The sequence below is a fragment of the Hyposmocoma kahamanoa genome, unplaced genomic scaffold, assembly GCF_003589595.1.
Source record: "Hyposmocoma kahamanoa isolate Upper Pololo Valley unplaced genomic scaffold, ASM358959v1 93, whole genome shotgun sequence".
In the NCBI taxonomy this organism is placed as follows: domain Eukaryota; kingdom Metazoa; phylum Arthropoda; class Insecta; order Lepidoptera; family Cosmopterigidae; genus Hyposmocoma; species Hyposmocoma kahamanoa.
This window is the reverse complement of record NW_020654810.1, coordinates 2,156,935-2,174,495: the sequence shown is the minus strand read 5'-3', so window position 1 is coordinate 2,174,495 and position 17,561 is coordinate 2,156,935. Positions and strand designations below refer to the sequence as shown.

Here is a 17,561-nt window from a genome sequence, read left to right as displayed (position 1 = left end):
CGAGGAGGCGATTAAGTTGCTTACGAGTCTCGTATGACATAATCGTAGGCGAGATTTTAGTTCTTGCCTGAATGTAAACATTATGATACGATAATCTTATGGCGATTATTGCTTACGAGAATCGCCTACGAGTTTTCGTCTCGAAGCGTGCGAGAAACTCTCCCCATCTAAATGGGCCTTAATTGTTAAAAACTCGTCTCCTTTTTCTGCACTTTAGTGGAAAATGGTCAGCTATATTTGTCATAGAAACAATGGAATGTAGTAAGATTGAATGACAACGGTATTGTTACAATGCCATTTCCAAGACTTATTTGTAACATTATTGCGACGACGTGCGTATTACATTATCATTTCGAGGTCGGTGACGTATCATATTTATCGTAATCGCTACGCAGCGATGATACTAGCCGACCCCGTGTGCAATGAAATATATAAAATGTCATATGTAACAAGCCGCTGTTATTATAGGCGATTTATATACTATAGTATGATTGCATTATATTGGCATTTTCGCTATTGAATATTTTAATAAAAATCAATATGCTTTGGTCGCTAATAAGGTGCAAACCCCACTTATGCACGTGGTATGTGATCGTTAGGATCAATCCACATTTCTGCGGAACGGAATGAAATCGAATTTTAGTGTAACGTGGAACGCTAATTGTGTAACATGCAAACTAGATACTAGTCGAAATAAAGGGTCGCGCGTCTTCCGAAGAATTCTCGCGCGGTTACAAAAATTTCCTTCTATTTCGTACTGCGACACAAAGCCAGAACCTTCTTAATGAATAATAAAAAGATGATAATATTGTAAGGCTTCTTCTGGCATATTGCATGACGGCAATATTCCAGAAGCCTTACAATATTATTATCTTTGACATTAGACAACTATTGTCTAATGTCATATCAACTCTACAGCAATAAGCCAGCCTTCACAAGTCGTACTTAATTTAATTTTAATATTAAGGGGGTGTGTTCAGTACCGTCAACAGCACGCTCGGTTTTACACCTTAGTTTTAAATTGGACTCCAAAGTGTAACGCTACGTACGCTGTTAACTGTACATGACCAACTGAAATCGGTTACACGTAGTTTCAATTATTGACCTTATACATATTATAGCTACCTGTTATACATATATAACTATTATATACATCCATGTAGTAAGTATTATCCAATATATTAGCTAATACGGGATAACTTTTCTATTTCCAAACAGTGTTACAGAAAGCCTATTTTACTTCACTGCCTCTATCACGAGATTACTGTGACTGTTGTCGTATGGCAAACACACAGCGCCATGTTATGCGAGGCAAAAATATTCGCGCAGCCGCCGTGCGACGATTTTGTTTCCTAGGCGACAACAAAGTCAAGCCAGACTCGACCGCGTCTCCGGGACACTCATTTAGTTTATAAAAGCTACACGAATAGAGCCTATTTTGCCATGACAGTTAGACGCAGACGGCGGTGTGAGTGTCGAATAAAAGCACCCGCAAGAAGAAACACCATTTTTTTTATTATACTTATTAATACAAAGATCGAACATATAGAAAAACATTTATGACCCGATGGGAAATGAAACCACGACCATACTGCACCGTAGTATTGCTCCTACCAAGTCAGCTACGGGTCAAGTTATCGAGTTGTCGAAATTCTCCTATTTGTTTTTGTTAAAGATCTTTTGTACTGGATCTCGGCATTCTGGGTAGTGACATCTAGTGGGAGATTTTAGAACCTTCATCACTGCGGCCGTTTTTTTCTGTGTTCGACTTTTTATTAGTAATTTAGAGGACGTGTGTGTGGATTGAGTGAACACCCTCTGTAAAATGTTTAAAATGTGTTAGTCATTTAGTAAAAGTTCTAAAACAATTGTAGAAACCAATCTTTGTATTTGTAAAAAGATAAAACAAGAGAAAAATAACTACTAGGACCACCAAATATTAATTACTTAATTATTTTTTCGAATTCTGGATTTCCCACTGGCGGCTTGTGGCCGGAGTTCCTCAAGGTTCCGTACTGTATGCAACATTCTTTCTGCTGCATATCAGTGATATGTTAATTCCAGGTACTTTTGCGTATGCTGATGACAGCACAGTTGTAGATAGGTACTTGACCAATGCAAGGGTCAGTGGTGAAGAAATCCTGTCTTGTCGAGTGTTTTTTTGACAGGTTAGCCGTTTGGATTTGACACTCAAGGCAGTCTCCGATTGGGGCGATGCCAATCTTGTCAAATTGTCCGACTGTCTCCAGCAACTTCGAATGGAGCTGTCGTCCAATCTGAACTTCGGCAGATACGTCGAATTCGTGGCCAAAAATGCAGCCAGGAAGCTTGGCATCCTTTCCGGGTGAGGCGTTACTTCACACCTGGACTGTTGCTTCAGCAGTATCAAGCACAAGTCCGGTCGTGTATGGAGTACAGCTGCCACCTTTGGGATGGCTCTGCTGCTGGCCACATTGGATTCAATTGACAAGCGTACCAGGAGGGACTCGGAATAAGCAGAGGCGAAGCTGCAGAGCCTTGAACATGGCCGTAAAATTGCCTGCTTATCGGTATTTTACAGGATATATCACGGAGAGTGTGTAATGGAATTACATGATTTGATTCCGTGTTCCCCTTTCCATCATTGGGGGACTAGGCGTAGACTTGGATTCCACCCCTATGTTGTGGATATTCCAAAGATTCGCACGAAGCGTTATGCTTCCACATTTATATGGCGATCGGCTACGGAGTGGAATTCCTTGCCTGCAGACTTGTTCCCTGAACGTTATAACTTGGACCTTTTCAAGGCGAGAGTGAATAGGCATTATTTAGGTGTGTATACTCCATCGTCGACCTCATCGTCACTTTCCATCACGTAAGATGGAGGTCAAATATACGCTTACATTTGAATAAAAAAAAAATTTCAAGTAAGATTGAGTCATACACACTGTCATGTCTCTACATGGTTTTGTTACACTTAGTATGTTGTTTTATATAAGTAATTGTATTCGTAACCTGAAATGCTACGTTAATTGTAAAAAATATTACCTAGTGCTGTTTGGAATAGAAAAGATATCTTATTCTTTTACAAAGACTGCCTGTATGTTCACAATCGCCTTCGTATAGTTACAGTTGCAAATTATAAAAATATTTTTGTTATAAAATATGCTCTTTTAAGAATTATATTCGTTTAGTATTACATCATGACTTTCATTAAAAAAAATAAGTAATAGCAATAATAATCTTTCCAGACAAAAAAAAACCAAGAATTTCAAGTATGGAAACTCACTGTTGTCAAATATTAATGTCAAGTTTAAAAAGGTTAAAATTTGTCATAGGTTCACAAAAATTATGTTTTTCTGATTATTTGGATATCGTTGAGAAAATCTCTTTACAGCTTAATACGAGTATAAAAAGGGTAAAGTAAAATCGTATAAAACATGATTTATACCAAACAACAGTGGTACACGCCGGCTGAGGTGGCGGTGCACAATCGACCTAACGATTGTTGGATTTCTCTCAACGGACTGGTAGGTTTGAGCAATAACAGGTAATGGTTTATCCTAGGCTGGTTCCGCAACGCTTATGGGCTTGCGCGGGTGGTGAATGCGTGGATTATTCGAATGGAAATGTAGGTAATGGTCGTGGCCGGACATACGGGTAGTTGTGGTGATAGAAATTGAAATAGAAATCTCCTTATGCCTTATTATAGGCATTGCAGAAATATGCCTTGCACGGACAAACAATTCAATATAGAACTGGCTCCTTTAGTGCAAGTCTCTGATTCTACATTTGCACTCCCTCGTTGCTCTGCTACCCTCCTGAACAGCTGTTGCAGAACGTCGGTGTAGTAAAGTGTAAAAAGCGGTTCTGTAGATACCAAAGCTACCAAGAATTGCTCCGACTGGCTCCGTGGCCGAACGGTTACCATGCCGGACTGCCATGCAGAGGTCCTGGGTTCGATTCCCAGGCCGGGAGAAATATGTGTATGGCCCACATTTATTTCTCCCGTGAGTGTGGGTGTAATTTGTGGTAGTCTATGTGTGTGTGTGTGTCCATGGCACCCGCGACACAGGGTTTCCCTAGTGCGGGGCTATGTTGAGTGTGTGCGTTATTATTATAAAAAGGTTATTATTATAAAAGGGAGAGGTGTACGTGATTATACTTGGAGGTAAGATGACCCTTTTCAATTGTAGCGAAACTACTAACGTCATCTAGATATTTTCTTCAGTAAAATGTAGCCCTCAATGTGCCCTCACGTCAGTCAATTCGTAACAGCGATGTGAGTGACGAGTTCATTATTGTGGAAAAAAACAAAAATTGTGTGAGTTTGATCTAAGGTAAAGTTGATTAAAAGCTTAGGCAACTTCCATTCTAAGCAACCAATTGCTAAGATTTTAGTGTTGGGGGCTTTGTATAATGGTCTTTGTACATTTTCAATGGCGTGGTAACAGTAGACAGCATACGGGTTATTTTGCCGAATAAAAAATAAAAATAAGTGAATTGGGGCAAGATGATTATGGTTTTGGTGTACTGTATATATTGTTAATGGACCATATTTAATTTGTATGTTTTTCTGAGCACTGAAACATCTTAATTAAATAGCTTGCAATACGAATAAAATAGTAAGAGACTGGATTTCGTTTACACGATCGATCTCGATTAATAACAAATATAAAGGCTTTTTCTTGTTTTAGACCAGGCCGCGTAATTGTAAAAGAAAAACCATTCGTGGTGGGGTGATCGGAAGAATAATATCTAAAGAAGTAGAGGCGTAAAAAGTAGGACGCCACATAAATCGGCAAGTAAATAGTTAGCAGTAGGTACGCGTTATGTCATTAAAAAGACGGGCTAAAGGTGAAAATAAAGGGTCTGTCAGTTCAATTAAATATTTAGGTGAAAAAAAAACTGTTTTCATCAGATGGCTTAAACAGGAAATCGAGCTCGTAAAGTACATTCAAGAAATAGAGACGAGGATGGATATTAACTTGCCATAAAAAACAATATCGCCCACCGTTAGATACCTGTAAGATATAAATTAATTAGGATTATTTGTTCGAAGTTCCGTAACCGTTGTTTCATATACCTAGATTACGTAAGTTAAGTCTTAAGTCTAAAAAGTTGTTGTTTTCATTTTTTTTCTACCAAAACCAAGAAATTTTCCTAAATAGAGGCAAGGCGATCCCCTGGATCATCTTGCCCATACCCTTAGGATTAGGACACCCCGGTGTCCAAGACGATCCTTTAGTAGGGTTTTAAAAATATTCAAATATAGTAATGAAAGATCAAAAAATAAAACGTTTTTGTAAGACAATATGTAAATAGATAAATTTTTTATCATTCAACGCTTTTACATCTGCTTTAAGCTGAATATCTTTTAAACTACCACCATTCTCCCTTAATGGGATCATCTGGTACAACTTTCCTGAGGAAATATTTCGAAACGCGTGTCACCGCTGCAAAGGCGCTGAGTGACCGATGACCGCACGTTATCGTTCACTGCAAGTACTTGCGCGCACCACCCGTTGTCTCTCGCCATCTGAACGTTCCAAACGCCCGTCGACTCGTGGCAAGTGTGCGTTCATCTGAACCTAGTCTAAAACTACAAATAATTTGCAACTTAGATTTTGTCTTAGAAGAATTAGGTATTTGTTTTTTGGATGAAATTGATCTTTTGTAGTTATGTAAGTCTAACATTAAAACCTTGTTGCCAAGGTGTATAACTTAACACCTTGGTTGGAGCAGCAGTTCAAACTGTGCCATTGCGGAAAGTCTTGTTCGTGCCCGGTGAAGACCTGGTTCTGCAGTGACGAATGTGTGGAATACTGTAATTGCTTCAAACGAGGATTTTTGTATTGCGACGCAAAAAGGGTAAGTGGAATTGTATTATCTGTGAGATTGCTAATTATGCTTAACTTCCCAGTTCTGTGACGAACAAGTGCATCTGGTGGCAAGCGACACGATCGTCCATAACAGTTGCAGTGCCGCCGCTCAGAGCTTTACGTTGGAAAGATCTGAGTGGCAGTGCCATTTCGACCGTCACCCGGGGACATAAGTTGAAAAGTCTCATGTGCCTGCAATTTCACCAGCACCCTTACCCTTCACAAGCGGAACGCAGTAATGCTCAAATTACTGCTTGCCGGCAGAAATAGGTAAACTTTTACACAAAGAGCTCGCCTTAATCGCTTCCTCACTGTTGAGGATCGTGACTCCACTTCATCCTGCCAATTATCTGTCTCCATCGGTTCCGTCGCCTGGTGGAGTGCAGCGATGACAGGTAGCTCCGGCTGTTCGGAGGTCTGACCTGACCATCGTTTGGGACACCTGTCTCGAGGCCTCTTTCGGAAGGAACCTTCTCTGTCACCATCAAACGCTTCAGGTTGTCAGCAGCTCTACGTACAACGTGACTAAAAAAGAGCTCTACTGCTAGGTACTAAAAAATTCGAAGTTGAATGTAAAATTTACAGACTGGCGTAACCAGTAATGGAGATGTAATTAAAACTTGAAAGTCTGCGTGAAATGTTTTGTAAATTTACAAACTTGGTTTCAATTTGACTACTCCTGATAATTTATCTAATAAAACATTTTATATTATTAGCTGGCAATGACAATCATCGCCTACGCCGGCAAAGACGTTAGCCATTGGTTCAACGGCGATGACTGGATCAAATATATCCACCCGATCGTTGGCTCCAAGATTAGATACATGCGCCACGGGCAGGGACATCAACGGCCCGCGGTACCGTCTACGAGGTGGCGCCCTATAGAAAATCCTTGGTGGACTGATGAGGCGCTCATCATTGGCAAGGCTACTGCGAAGACTCGGCCGATTAGGATTACCAATACTATGACAGGTACGAGGAATCACAACACTTGGTGCCTATTTTCTTTTTATTATCCTGCAGTATTTACTCCAGCACTTGGGCAAAGGCTTCCAACTCTCTCTATTCACAGAAATCTTCGGCCAGTCACTTCAGCATGCATCTAAGTCATCCCGTCATCTACGTCTCGGACCGCAGCCATGTTGTTGCATCCAATGAATTGTAACACATGACCTAGGAGCATACGGCAGATGTGGCCAGCCCAGTCCCATTTTAACTTTACATTAACTTGGTTTTTTGACGTCAGCGATACTAGTTTTGGACTCGATGCGTCTTCTTAACGCCTAAAATGCTGCGTTTCATAGCTCTTTGGCAAACCTCCAATTTGGCCTTTAGAATCTTAGACAAGGACGTATGTACCCCATAGGTTAGGAGGGATAGTATACATATCGATGAGCTGCCTGTAAGTAACAGTAGCAGGTCAAACTTTTATAGTTCCTTAAGAGGGAGCAGAGGAAAAATTTCTAATCTTCGATTTGATTTTAGATGGGTATATCCACTTTAAAGTTAAAAATAAAATATTGTATGAGTAACTACACGATATATTCAAGCATAGACACTAATCAGAAACATAAAACCATATAGTTTCCTCGATAGATAAAAATCACGAAATGACCTCTAATTTTCACATTTTTTCGATTCATCCTCCAAATGCTACAGGTTATTAGGACAAAAATTAGATAATTAATTATATTTATGCATGATCGAGAACTGTCACTACGGATTTTTTTTAATCTCTTTAGTTTTAGAGTTATTCCGTTAAAACGAGTTTGGTACTTTTAATGCGCAAAATTCAACATCTCCTGTCGCATGTTACGGCTACTTCAGCGTCTTCTTCGCGTTTTGTTTCACAAATTTGGGCGGAGCCAACGTCAAAACTTTTTTGCAATGAGAGCTCTTAAATATAATTTATTTGTAGCTTTATATATATGTACCTATATACGTCCAATTTCCCGAATCGGATACCTATAGGCGTGTATCAAAAATAGTTTACAGCGGCGACTGCCTGATTGTTATTCTGGTGTAGAACTAGAGATGTTGAGCAAAGTAGTATCATCAAAAACTTTTTAAGAATATGCTCTATTGCACAATAAAAGAACTGTTGAAATTAATGGGATTGAGTACGCATTACTTTTTTTTATACAATCAGATTCTAATCAGACGGACCAACTATTATAAATGATCTGAAAAAATTTTCCTGCCATCCACGCGACTAGAAGGTATCTCGTGTTGACTTTGGAATTTTAGTCATATTCCTTAAACTTTTTCCAGGTTCCACGGTAACTTTAGAGGTCTGTTCTGAAGAAACGTTATACCAAGTGATGATGCGCTATATGCCACACAACTCTCACTTAAACTCGTACACGTGGCGGTACCTCGGCCGTGGGTTGTGCTCTAACAAGACTCTTGCGCAGAATGGGATCCCTGATGAGAGAGAGAGGTTTAATGATGTTGCATTGCCAGAGAATACACATATTCCAGCCATTTTGATTTATTATAATGATGATTTGACTGAAGGTGAGAGTTCTGATTTGCGTCAAGAGTTTATGAGCCCGTTTCAATTTCCCCCAGTATTCTTCTCCTCCTCTTCATGGCTCTCCAGTATGTGTAATCTTACTAACAAACAAAGATTTACGGTGAAGGTAAATACAGTGATGAAACCATAATATCGGAAAAGCTTATATACCCTTCAAAGGATGACGTCTCGAATGTGGATTGACCACAACGTACTTTTGGTCGTCTCGTTTGCTTGTATATGTATATATGTATGGTATAATCAAAAGTAAACGCTTGTAATGTTAAGACATAGTTGTGTAATCCTTCAATAAAACGGACTGTTTCTTTTTTGAATAAATTAGCTGAAATAACCACAGGCGTGGAATGCGGTCCCCAGTTATAAGTGGTACAACCTATTCTTACTGATAAGTTTTATCGAAGTAAATTAAAGGATTTAGGGTTAAATATAAAGGAGAATGACAGCAGCGTCACTGTGTATTATACTAGATGGCATATGTACTGCGTTCGGTAATTTGTTTACCAAACGTAAAGATTATGGCGTATCCTCAATTTGAGAGACCTACCAATCGTCGAGAAGTTATGATTTTCTAACCTGGTATAAAAATTACAGATTTACCAAAACAAGAGTGCTATTGTTACAACGAGTCTTGCATATCTCATGCGCCTAACGTTTGCAAAGTATGATTTCTACATTCTATTGATCTTCATTTTACGGCGTGTTGGAGAAATTTTATTTGAAATTTATGTATATATAAAAATGTTATTCTTTTTTTGCATTATTTCATTAAAACTTGAGATAATTTACTTAATTCAGCGTTAAAGTCATTTTAGAGGGAGCAGAGGAAAAATTCCTAATCTTCGATTTGATTTTAGAGGGGTGTATCCACTTTAAAGTTAAAAATAAAATATTGTATGAGTAACTACACGATATATTCAAGCATAGACACTAATCAGAAACATAAAACAATAAAGTTTCCTCGATAGATAAAAATCACGAAATTACCTCTAATTTTCACATTTTTTCGATTTATTCTCGAAATGCTAGAGGTTATTAGGACAAAAATTAGATAATTAATTATATTTATACATGATCGACAACTGTCACTACGGATTTTTTAAAATCCCTTTAGTTTTAGAGTTATTCCGCTAAAACGAATTTGGTGCTTTTAATGCGCAAAATTCAACATCTCCTGTCGCATGTCACGTGAACTTCAGGCATATATTTGTTTCACAAATTTGAGCGGAGCCAACGTCAAAAACTTTTTTGGCATGAGAGCTCTTAACAATTACTGAGCAATGGAATGGAAGCGTAATGGAAAACAAATTCCCGAGCATCAGAACTCTGTTCTTGGCTCATATCTATTTTGTACGTTACAATCGACATAAAGAGCAATATGGTTGCAAAAGTTTGTCGTGCTAACATAAATTGAACCTTAAAGTTATTGTATGTGAAAGGATTTGAGATATATGTACATGTAACTTGTATTTCACTGACGGTTGCTTTGGTGGTTTAAAATTATTTTAAATTACAAGTTGGCAGTGACACGTTTGATTTTTATTGCTATAACTTTGAGGAATAGTGAGTACGAGCGGTGGTAGCACAATGAAAGAAGGTTGCTTCTCAATTCAAAGGTGGACAGTTTGAATTCGTGTGGCATGTACCATCGAGCTGGTGTCCGCAACTCGACGTCCAGGCGCCTATTTTGCGTATGCAAAGTATGACGTAATTATTAATACTAAGATTGAACAAAATTCCTTCGATCCGACCGGATTCGAACCGACGTCTTCTACCGTACCATGGCAGACGCTATACCACCTAAGCCACTGAACGAACCAGCGGATGTCAGGAATTTTTCTGTGTTTGTTATCGTCTTTGTATTTGGTTTTTTCAACGATTTTTTAGCCGTAGCGCCATCTATGAGAAATCTTAAGTATTTGGTCACCCAGTTAGATACCTTTACAGTTACCAGCCCTGGCTAGAGATGTCGCTATTCATTGTATTTATATTTTTATTGAATTGATATTCAGTTAGTTTTATGTGAAATTACTCCAATATACAAAGATCGAACACTCAGAAAAAGATCCTTCGGATTCGAACCGACGTCTTCTAGCATACCGTGCCAGACGCTATACCAACTAAGCCACGGAACGATCCAGCGGACCTCACGAATATTTCTATGTAGGTATCTTTGATTTTAATTTCTCGCTTAGGCACATTTGTAACTGTTTAGTAGCAAGACCTCTTGCTAAAGGTGAGGTAAACCCAATGCCGCTTGTGCAATTTCACCCTTTTCCAAGGATTGTGAACCATCATCGACATGCAGGTTTCATCCCAGGCCTAAATGGCCTAAAGCATAGTTTCCCAAAGTGGTCCCTACTACCCTCCAGTGGGCGCTGAAGCGTCCTAGTAGGGTCGAGGTCTCGGAAGCAATTGTGAGCGTTGGTGAACAATGCCCCTCAGATCTTTGCGTTTTGTGATCTTTGTAGCTTACCGTCAGATGCACGGCTTGTTCGTGCCGTCACTTGTTAGGCATTATAAAAAATAAAGATTAATTTTTCTCCTTGTGATTTTTTGTGTTAGTAGGGCGTTTTATGGTGGTGGGCATTTAAATTTTTTATCTGGCCTGAGTGGGCGGTAAGCCCAAAAGTTTGGTAACCTATGGCCTAAACTCTCTCCTCAGAGGAGATCTATGCCCAGCAGTGAGACGTATAGATGGGTAGATGATGATGACGAACTTCATATATATAGCAATATTAACCTTTTATAATTTTACTTGACGTAAGTTTTAGGTAAGACGTGGCAGCCCAATGGTTTGACGTCGGACCTACCGCCTGTTACGCAGGGGCCGTGGGTTCGAAACCGGGCCCGCACCTCTTGAGTTTTTCGGAATTTACGTGCGAAATCTAATTTGAAATTTCTCATGACCTTTTCGGTGAAGGAATACATTGTGATGACCTGCACGTCGAAGAAGGTTCATAAGTCTCGGAAAACCTGTATAGTCCCCCAACCCGCATTGGGCCAGGGTGGGGTTCTATGACCTGAGACGAGACCCGTGGCAGAGAACAGAAAGTAACGAGAACGGACACTCTCCCCCCTCCCTAGCTTTAGTTACCGCACCACGCCCCGCACATTCACGGTTACATTGACTGAACGACAACATGGCTGTCGGCGAGCAGTTTTCGCGCTAAGACGGCTTTGATATTTGAATATAGTTTTCATTTATTAATTACCTAACGTGCGTTAATATATAACATCATTGTACGTTGCTATTTATAATGGTCGTGAATTGTGCTGGGTACGGCTGTTTACCATCATCTAAACGGGATAAAGAGAGGAGCTCTTTTCTGAAAGATGAAACGAGTTATTGGTTTGTTTAGTGCAGATATAGATTTAGTATATCCATAGATTGGCCCTGAAGTATTGGAGGCGAGACCAAAACAAAAATACATCTGTGTGCGTATAATGTGCATGTGTGGAAGATAAATAGTGTTGCGCCATCCACTAATTTAACTTTAATATCGATTAACATATTACTGCATTTCACTTCATCGTATTCACCAAAATATCTTATCGCAAAACGCCGAGACGTTAATTAACTAATTAATTATACAAAATAAACGAAATTTGTTTCGTTGTCAGCTGACCCTAGGTTCATACAGGCTCATAGCGTATAATGAAGTGGTCTCGTCTACCCATCTCACTCTAACATATACTAACGCTCTTTCACTTGCATTGCCAATCTATGGGTACCTATATACTAAATCTATGAGTGCAGAGCATTGACTTACAATTATATGGATGTCGGGTCCGCGCTAAAAAGTGTCCGCACTTGTAAGGCGCTAAAATCCTATACAGAGCGCCAAACTCCGCTTTAGTCTTCATTTGTTCGACTGACAGCGCGATACTGCGATGACATTACAATTTGAATTTCGAATAGGTTGACTTGGGACATTTTTTTCGTGGTTTTTGTATTAGACCCGTCGTCCATTTATTTGTAAGTCAATGGTGCAGAGTAATATAGTATAACACAGATTTATTACATCAATATAATAAGACGCCATAACTTTGTGAACTACATAGTAGACAAGGGTTCTCGAATTTTCAATTTGTGTTGCGGAAAAAATATAACGTAGAGAATATACCTAATTATTAACTAGGAATGATAAACTTGGACACGCAATTTCAAATAATTTGGTTACCTTATTTAAAGGTAAAAACCTGTCCAAAATAAAACATCTTAAGTGCTTTTAATATATTTTTAAATAAATCTTCAATATTATTCTAGTTACTGAATTAATGAAAAATATAGTATTACATCGATATAAATACGTAATGAACATGTGTAATTATTATGATTCCATAAATAGAATTATAGATAACAGATTCGCGTTAGAATTTTCGCTATGTTGCCATTCTGACCACGTAACGTAATAGTATGAGAAAGTGACGGGCAACCCTGCCACTCACACACACATTTGCGCGTGTGCAGATAGCGCCGTGCTGTATGTAGTAGTAGGGGAGCGTGGGGGAATGGGAGCCTACTAAGGAAAATTGACGAAGTCATAATTTATGCAATTTAAATTTTTGTTAGTTATGAACATACGCTTCACATATCTGGGTACTAAATAGTCACATAAAAAATATGAAACTAAAATAAAATATTTGGTTAAAACAGAAAAATCTAAAACATGTCATTCGCTCCCATTACCCCACAGTTCGGGAAATGGGAGCCGGTAAGAATCCCGTATGTCAAATGGGAGCCATTATATGTATACAGGCTGAAAAAAAAAATAAAGTAATAAAATATATAAGTTAAAAAGTAATGAAAATAAACAAGTAAGCGTTTAAGGAATATCCAGTGAATATTGCAATGGGATAAGGAGAGCCAAATAGCTCTCATTACCCGCGTAACATCGAATTGAAAAAGGAATAAAACAGTAAAAGCATTTCTATTTTTATTGTGATTTCAAGCATAACTTCTAAAATTTGATAGATATGGTGACATAGTTAGTGTAAATACAATGTAGCATCTATGCATTTTAATGCTTACCTGGGATGATGAAATTTAGCAAATTTTATAAGCGCGGTGCGAAAAACACACAATCATCTCATACGACTAAACCCAGGGTTCTACGGGGGCGCCCACGGGACTCGAACCTTGTCAAACGTTAACGAAGACATAGGAGCGCCGTTTGCACAAATACGAGCATTGGGAAAGTCCAGTTTAACACCGCTCTCATTACCCGCGGGCTCCCAATACCCCACGTTCCCCTAGTAGCTAAATAACTTTCGATCGTTGTATGGAGTGTCCGGGGTGGGCCCGTGGCATGTTCAAATGGGTTGATGATGAAGCAAGTTATTAAAAATATTGCTACAATTCAATTCAGCCTTGTGTGTTGTCATATATGTGTCTGTTATTGGCAAACATCGAGCATATAACCAGAAATAGAGATGAAATAAGGGCCTTCCATCCCTGGTAACTCATTAGGCAAATGGGCCTTATATCAATTTTAAATATCAATTTTTGTTTGCGCTGAAATCACAAATTAGGAAGCTGAAATAGTACAGCGCCAACAACTGACCTGTGTACGTCTCCGTATATTCCAAAAATATTCTGTATTTATTGTAATAAAGATACTATGTCTAACAATGGGGGTTGTTCCATTCGGTGGTGTGGGAAAAACAGCAAAACACCTAATTACAAAAATAACGTAAATATGTTATTTTGCAATTAACGTCCATTATAGCAACGCTCATATTAAACTGGTAGTTTTGAAGTGAAACAAGTGACGACACCCGTCAATTGTTTCGATTGCGCGCTGGCCAATCGGAGCGCAGTTGTCACAGTAATAATTTGGCAAAATAGTTTTCAAACAAATTAAATGACATTTCGTCTCTATTTCTGGTTATATACTCGATGTCGGCAAACTATTTAATTCGGTATTCTATAGAAGACCATGGTATTCTACAGAATACCGGATTATATAGGTACATTGCCTGTAACATAATATACATTGCGTAAAGAAGCCCGGTATTGTATAGAATTACTAGCTATAGACTCCCTGATTTATACACATTGCCGTTAACATATCTATAATTAATTACTGATAGCTGTAAAGGTAAATAGCTGAGTGAAGAGACTGTCATAAGTTTCTCACAGGTGGCGCTGCTGGCAAAAAGCTGTTTAAAACCCCACACAAAGATCTGTAACAAGCACAATATAGAGAAATTCTCGTAAGATCTCGGTTTTTAGCTCAGTTGGTGTGGTGGTTCCGGTGTGGCGGGTGTGGCCACTTGAGAGTTAGTAACAATAATAATAAACTAGCAGAGTATTTTCACAAAAATATTATATGTTGTGGTAGTAAACATATCATGATATTCAGTACAATAAATGTATTATAAACATTTTATGAATTCCGTCCTTAGTGTATTAAAGAGATTGTAGGAAATAAAAATAAGACAATATTACCTACTCAAGTTGTATATGTATGTACGTCTAGGAAAAACTTTATGCAAAAACTGACATTATTAGTAGAGCCAAGTTGATAAGAAATCACCGAACCGTACAATAGTTGAAAGGGTTCCTTTTTGCACAGCGCGTGCGCAGGTCGTCCGGCAGTTGACCTCAAAGTTTTTATCAAGGGCTCGTGCTAGTAAATCACTTTTTATTGTTTGCTTTTGATGTGGTTAATTCATAGTAAAATGCTCATTGGAGTGTGATTGATTTCATATACGCTTCTTGGTTTTTCCTTGTATACTAAGTAGCTAAAATGTATCGACTAGGTATATAACCAGAAATAGAGACGAAATAAGGGCCGTCCATCTCTGGCACCTCATCAGGCAAATGATCCTTATATCACTTAAATATACGAATGGAACAGCCCCCCATAGCCGCTTACGCGATACATGCAGCCGTAGATGCATACCACACCTAGAGGTACCGGTGATGATTTTATACCGATTTATCGGATATCGAAGTTATAACAGGTAAAAGAACTAATATTATTTGCTATTTCGGTAAATACTCTAGCAAACCATAAAGTTTTTAATGCCTGGGTCTGTCATTTAAAAAAATAAATAACTTCAAAAATACGTCACGACAATCGTGTGAGTGTTATTGTTTGGGCTGTAGATTTCGGTGTTTATTTATTGAAAACATACCATAAGTAGCGTTTTTTAAGTTTACCCTGAATATAAATGTTTATAAACTATTCTTTAAGGAGTAATTTCATGGTAAACGTTAGAACCACTCAAAGGGAATATTATCATGTTTATCCAAGTACACCATAAATTTCATTAGTGCTTTTTAAGTGCAGGATTGGCGGTGTATTTACTGCATTTTATTTGAGATGTTTTTGTTGGTAGTACGGAGGGTATTTATTTAGCAATGCAGAATAATAACTTTTATTTATAAAAACTTGTATTTAAACTAAATCCTTTTCTATTTTGCGAAACCAAATAGCCGCCATTTTGCGGTAGGAGGAGCGCATCGCGTGAGCGGATAGTTAGAGATATTATCTTTATTACAATAAACACAGAATATTTTTGGAATATACGGAATTGCACACAGAGGTTAGTTGGGGCTGTACTATTTAAGCTTTTTAATTTGTGATTTCAGTGCAAACGAGAGTTAATATATTTAAAAGTGATAAGGCCCCTTGCCTGATGAGTTGCCAGGGATGGATGGCCATTATTTCGTTTTTATTTCTGGTTATATACTCGATGTATATACAATATAACGAAAATTACTTTCTCTGGATGTGGATATATTGTTTACCAATGTTCCCTACATTGGCACTTCGAAATTAGCTGACTTGGGGGCCCGGAAACAGTTTATTGGCGATCACGCCTTTACACAATAGTAAATCTACTTAATACTTAATTAACAAGGTACCTTGCAGTGGGAAGGTACTTCTCATGTAGGTCATATTTTCTTATTAAACAAAACAACAATTACAATAATATATAAGAAATAAGAAATGCAGGTAAACTCATAGCAACAAAATGTGTGGTAAGCTACAGGCCATCATAACAGTCGCAGAGCCACTCAGAGCTTTAAATTGCAAAGTTCGAAGGGGCACTGCCACTGCGCCTGTCACCCTGTGACAAGTTAACAAGTCACATGTGCTTGTAATTTCACCAGCACCCTTATCCTTCAAAACCAGAACGCAGTAGTGCTCATACTACTGTTTGGCTACAGAAGAGGAGGTGAAGAATTTTAAGTGTGAACTATTCACAGAGCGTGAGGCTCTTTGCTAAACAAAAAAAAACAATCTACTATAGGTACATTGCATGGTTTTTAGCATTCCTTAGCAATGTTTGTAAAAACATATCTCTATTACAAATTATGACATTAACCTCCTTTACAACTTCATTCGACGGTACTGTAGGGTTTTGCGGGACCTGCACCTAAGCACAGGCTTATATTTCAGAGACAGTTTACCCTACGCTATGCTGTTACTTCCAATCATTCCCCGTTTCCGTAAAGGCAGCTATATGAAATTCCTTTCTATAATGTATCATAGCTTTACCGACGCTTATGTTCAACAATTCTCCTAATAGCCAACCGTCGCACCAAATTGCTTGACCATAGCGCGTCCCATAAGGCGCGGCCACGCTCGGCGGAGCGCGCTTCCTGCGCCCGCGCATCCTCGAGTGAAAAGCTGGTATGTCTGTAAGCTTTGATTAAAATACTTAGTATTGCTGCGTACTGATCGTGTTGGCGATTGATCTCCCCTTGATTTGATGCAAATTAAAAAAAGCTTATTTTTTGTCGTTATAAAAAGGTTTTACTGTTTTGTAGTAAAGAAGTTACACGTAATGCGCTTTCATCAATAAGTTTTTTATTGTTGAATTAAATGCAAGTTTAAAGTTTGCATATTAATTTAATACAATTTCTTATTTAGGTAAATACAAGTATGATTAATAGCATTTAGTAGCAGTAGAGGTCCTTGTGAAAGAGTACATCAAGGAAAGTACTACCACCTTACATATTTCTGCCGCCAAACATTAATGTGAGCATATCCGCGTTCCAGTTTTGAGGGGTTACGATGCTGGTGAAAAGACAGGAAGCTCGAAGCTCGAAGCTCGCTTTGAAGCTCGAAGTGGCACTGCAACTGTTATGGACAGGTGTGTCGCTTACCACCAGGCGCACTTGTCCGTCCCGTCTCGTGGTATCATAA

At 38.5% G+C, this 17,561-nt stretch overlaps 1 protein-coding gene across 1 annotated transcript; it reads left to right on the top strand.

The window, feature by feature from the left end:
- Positions 1 to 3,419: 3,419 nt before the first annotated feature.
- On the top strand, positions 3,420 to 9,137 carry LOC113237543 (cytochrome b5 domain-containing protein 1). Its single transcript, XM_026474087.1, has 5 exons — positions 3,420 to 3,509; positions 5,695 to 5,850; positions 6,578 to 6,833; positions 8,133 to 8,378; positions 8,989 to 9,137. Exons 1-5 carry the CDS (start codon positions 3,420 to 3,422, stop codon positions 9,060 to 9,062), a joined length of 822 nt encoding a protein of 273 aa, XP_026329872.1. The 3' UTR covers positions 9,063 to 9,137.
- The last annotated feature ends 8,424 nt before the right edge of the window (positions 9,138 to 17,561 follow it).

What these genes read in the sequence shown, in the direction of transcription:
- LOC113237543 (XM_026474087.1), top strand. Translation starts at nt 3,420, where the DNA reads ATGATTTATACCAAACAACAGTGGTACACGCCGGCTGAGGTGGCGGTG. An exon ending in GGATTTCTCTCAACGGACTG is followed by an intron (nt 3,510 to 5,694) that starts GTAGGTTTGAGC and finishes CTTGTTGCCAAG; the next exon opens with GTGTATAACTTAACACCTTG. An exon ending in GATTACCAATACTATGACAG is followed by an intron (nt 6,834 to 8,132) that starts GTACGAGGAATC and finishes AACTTTTTCCAG; the next exon opens with GTTCCACGGTAACTTTAGAG.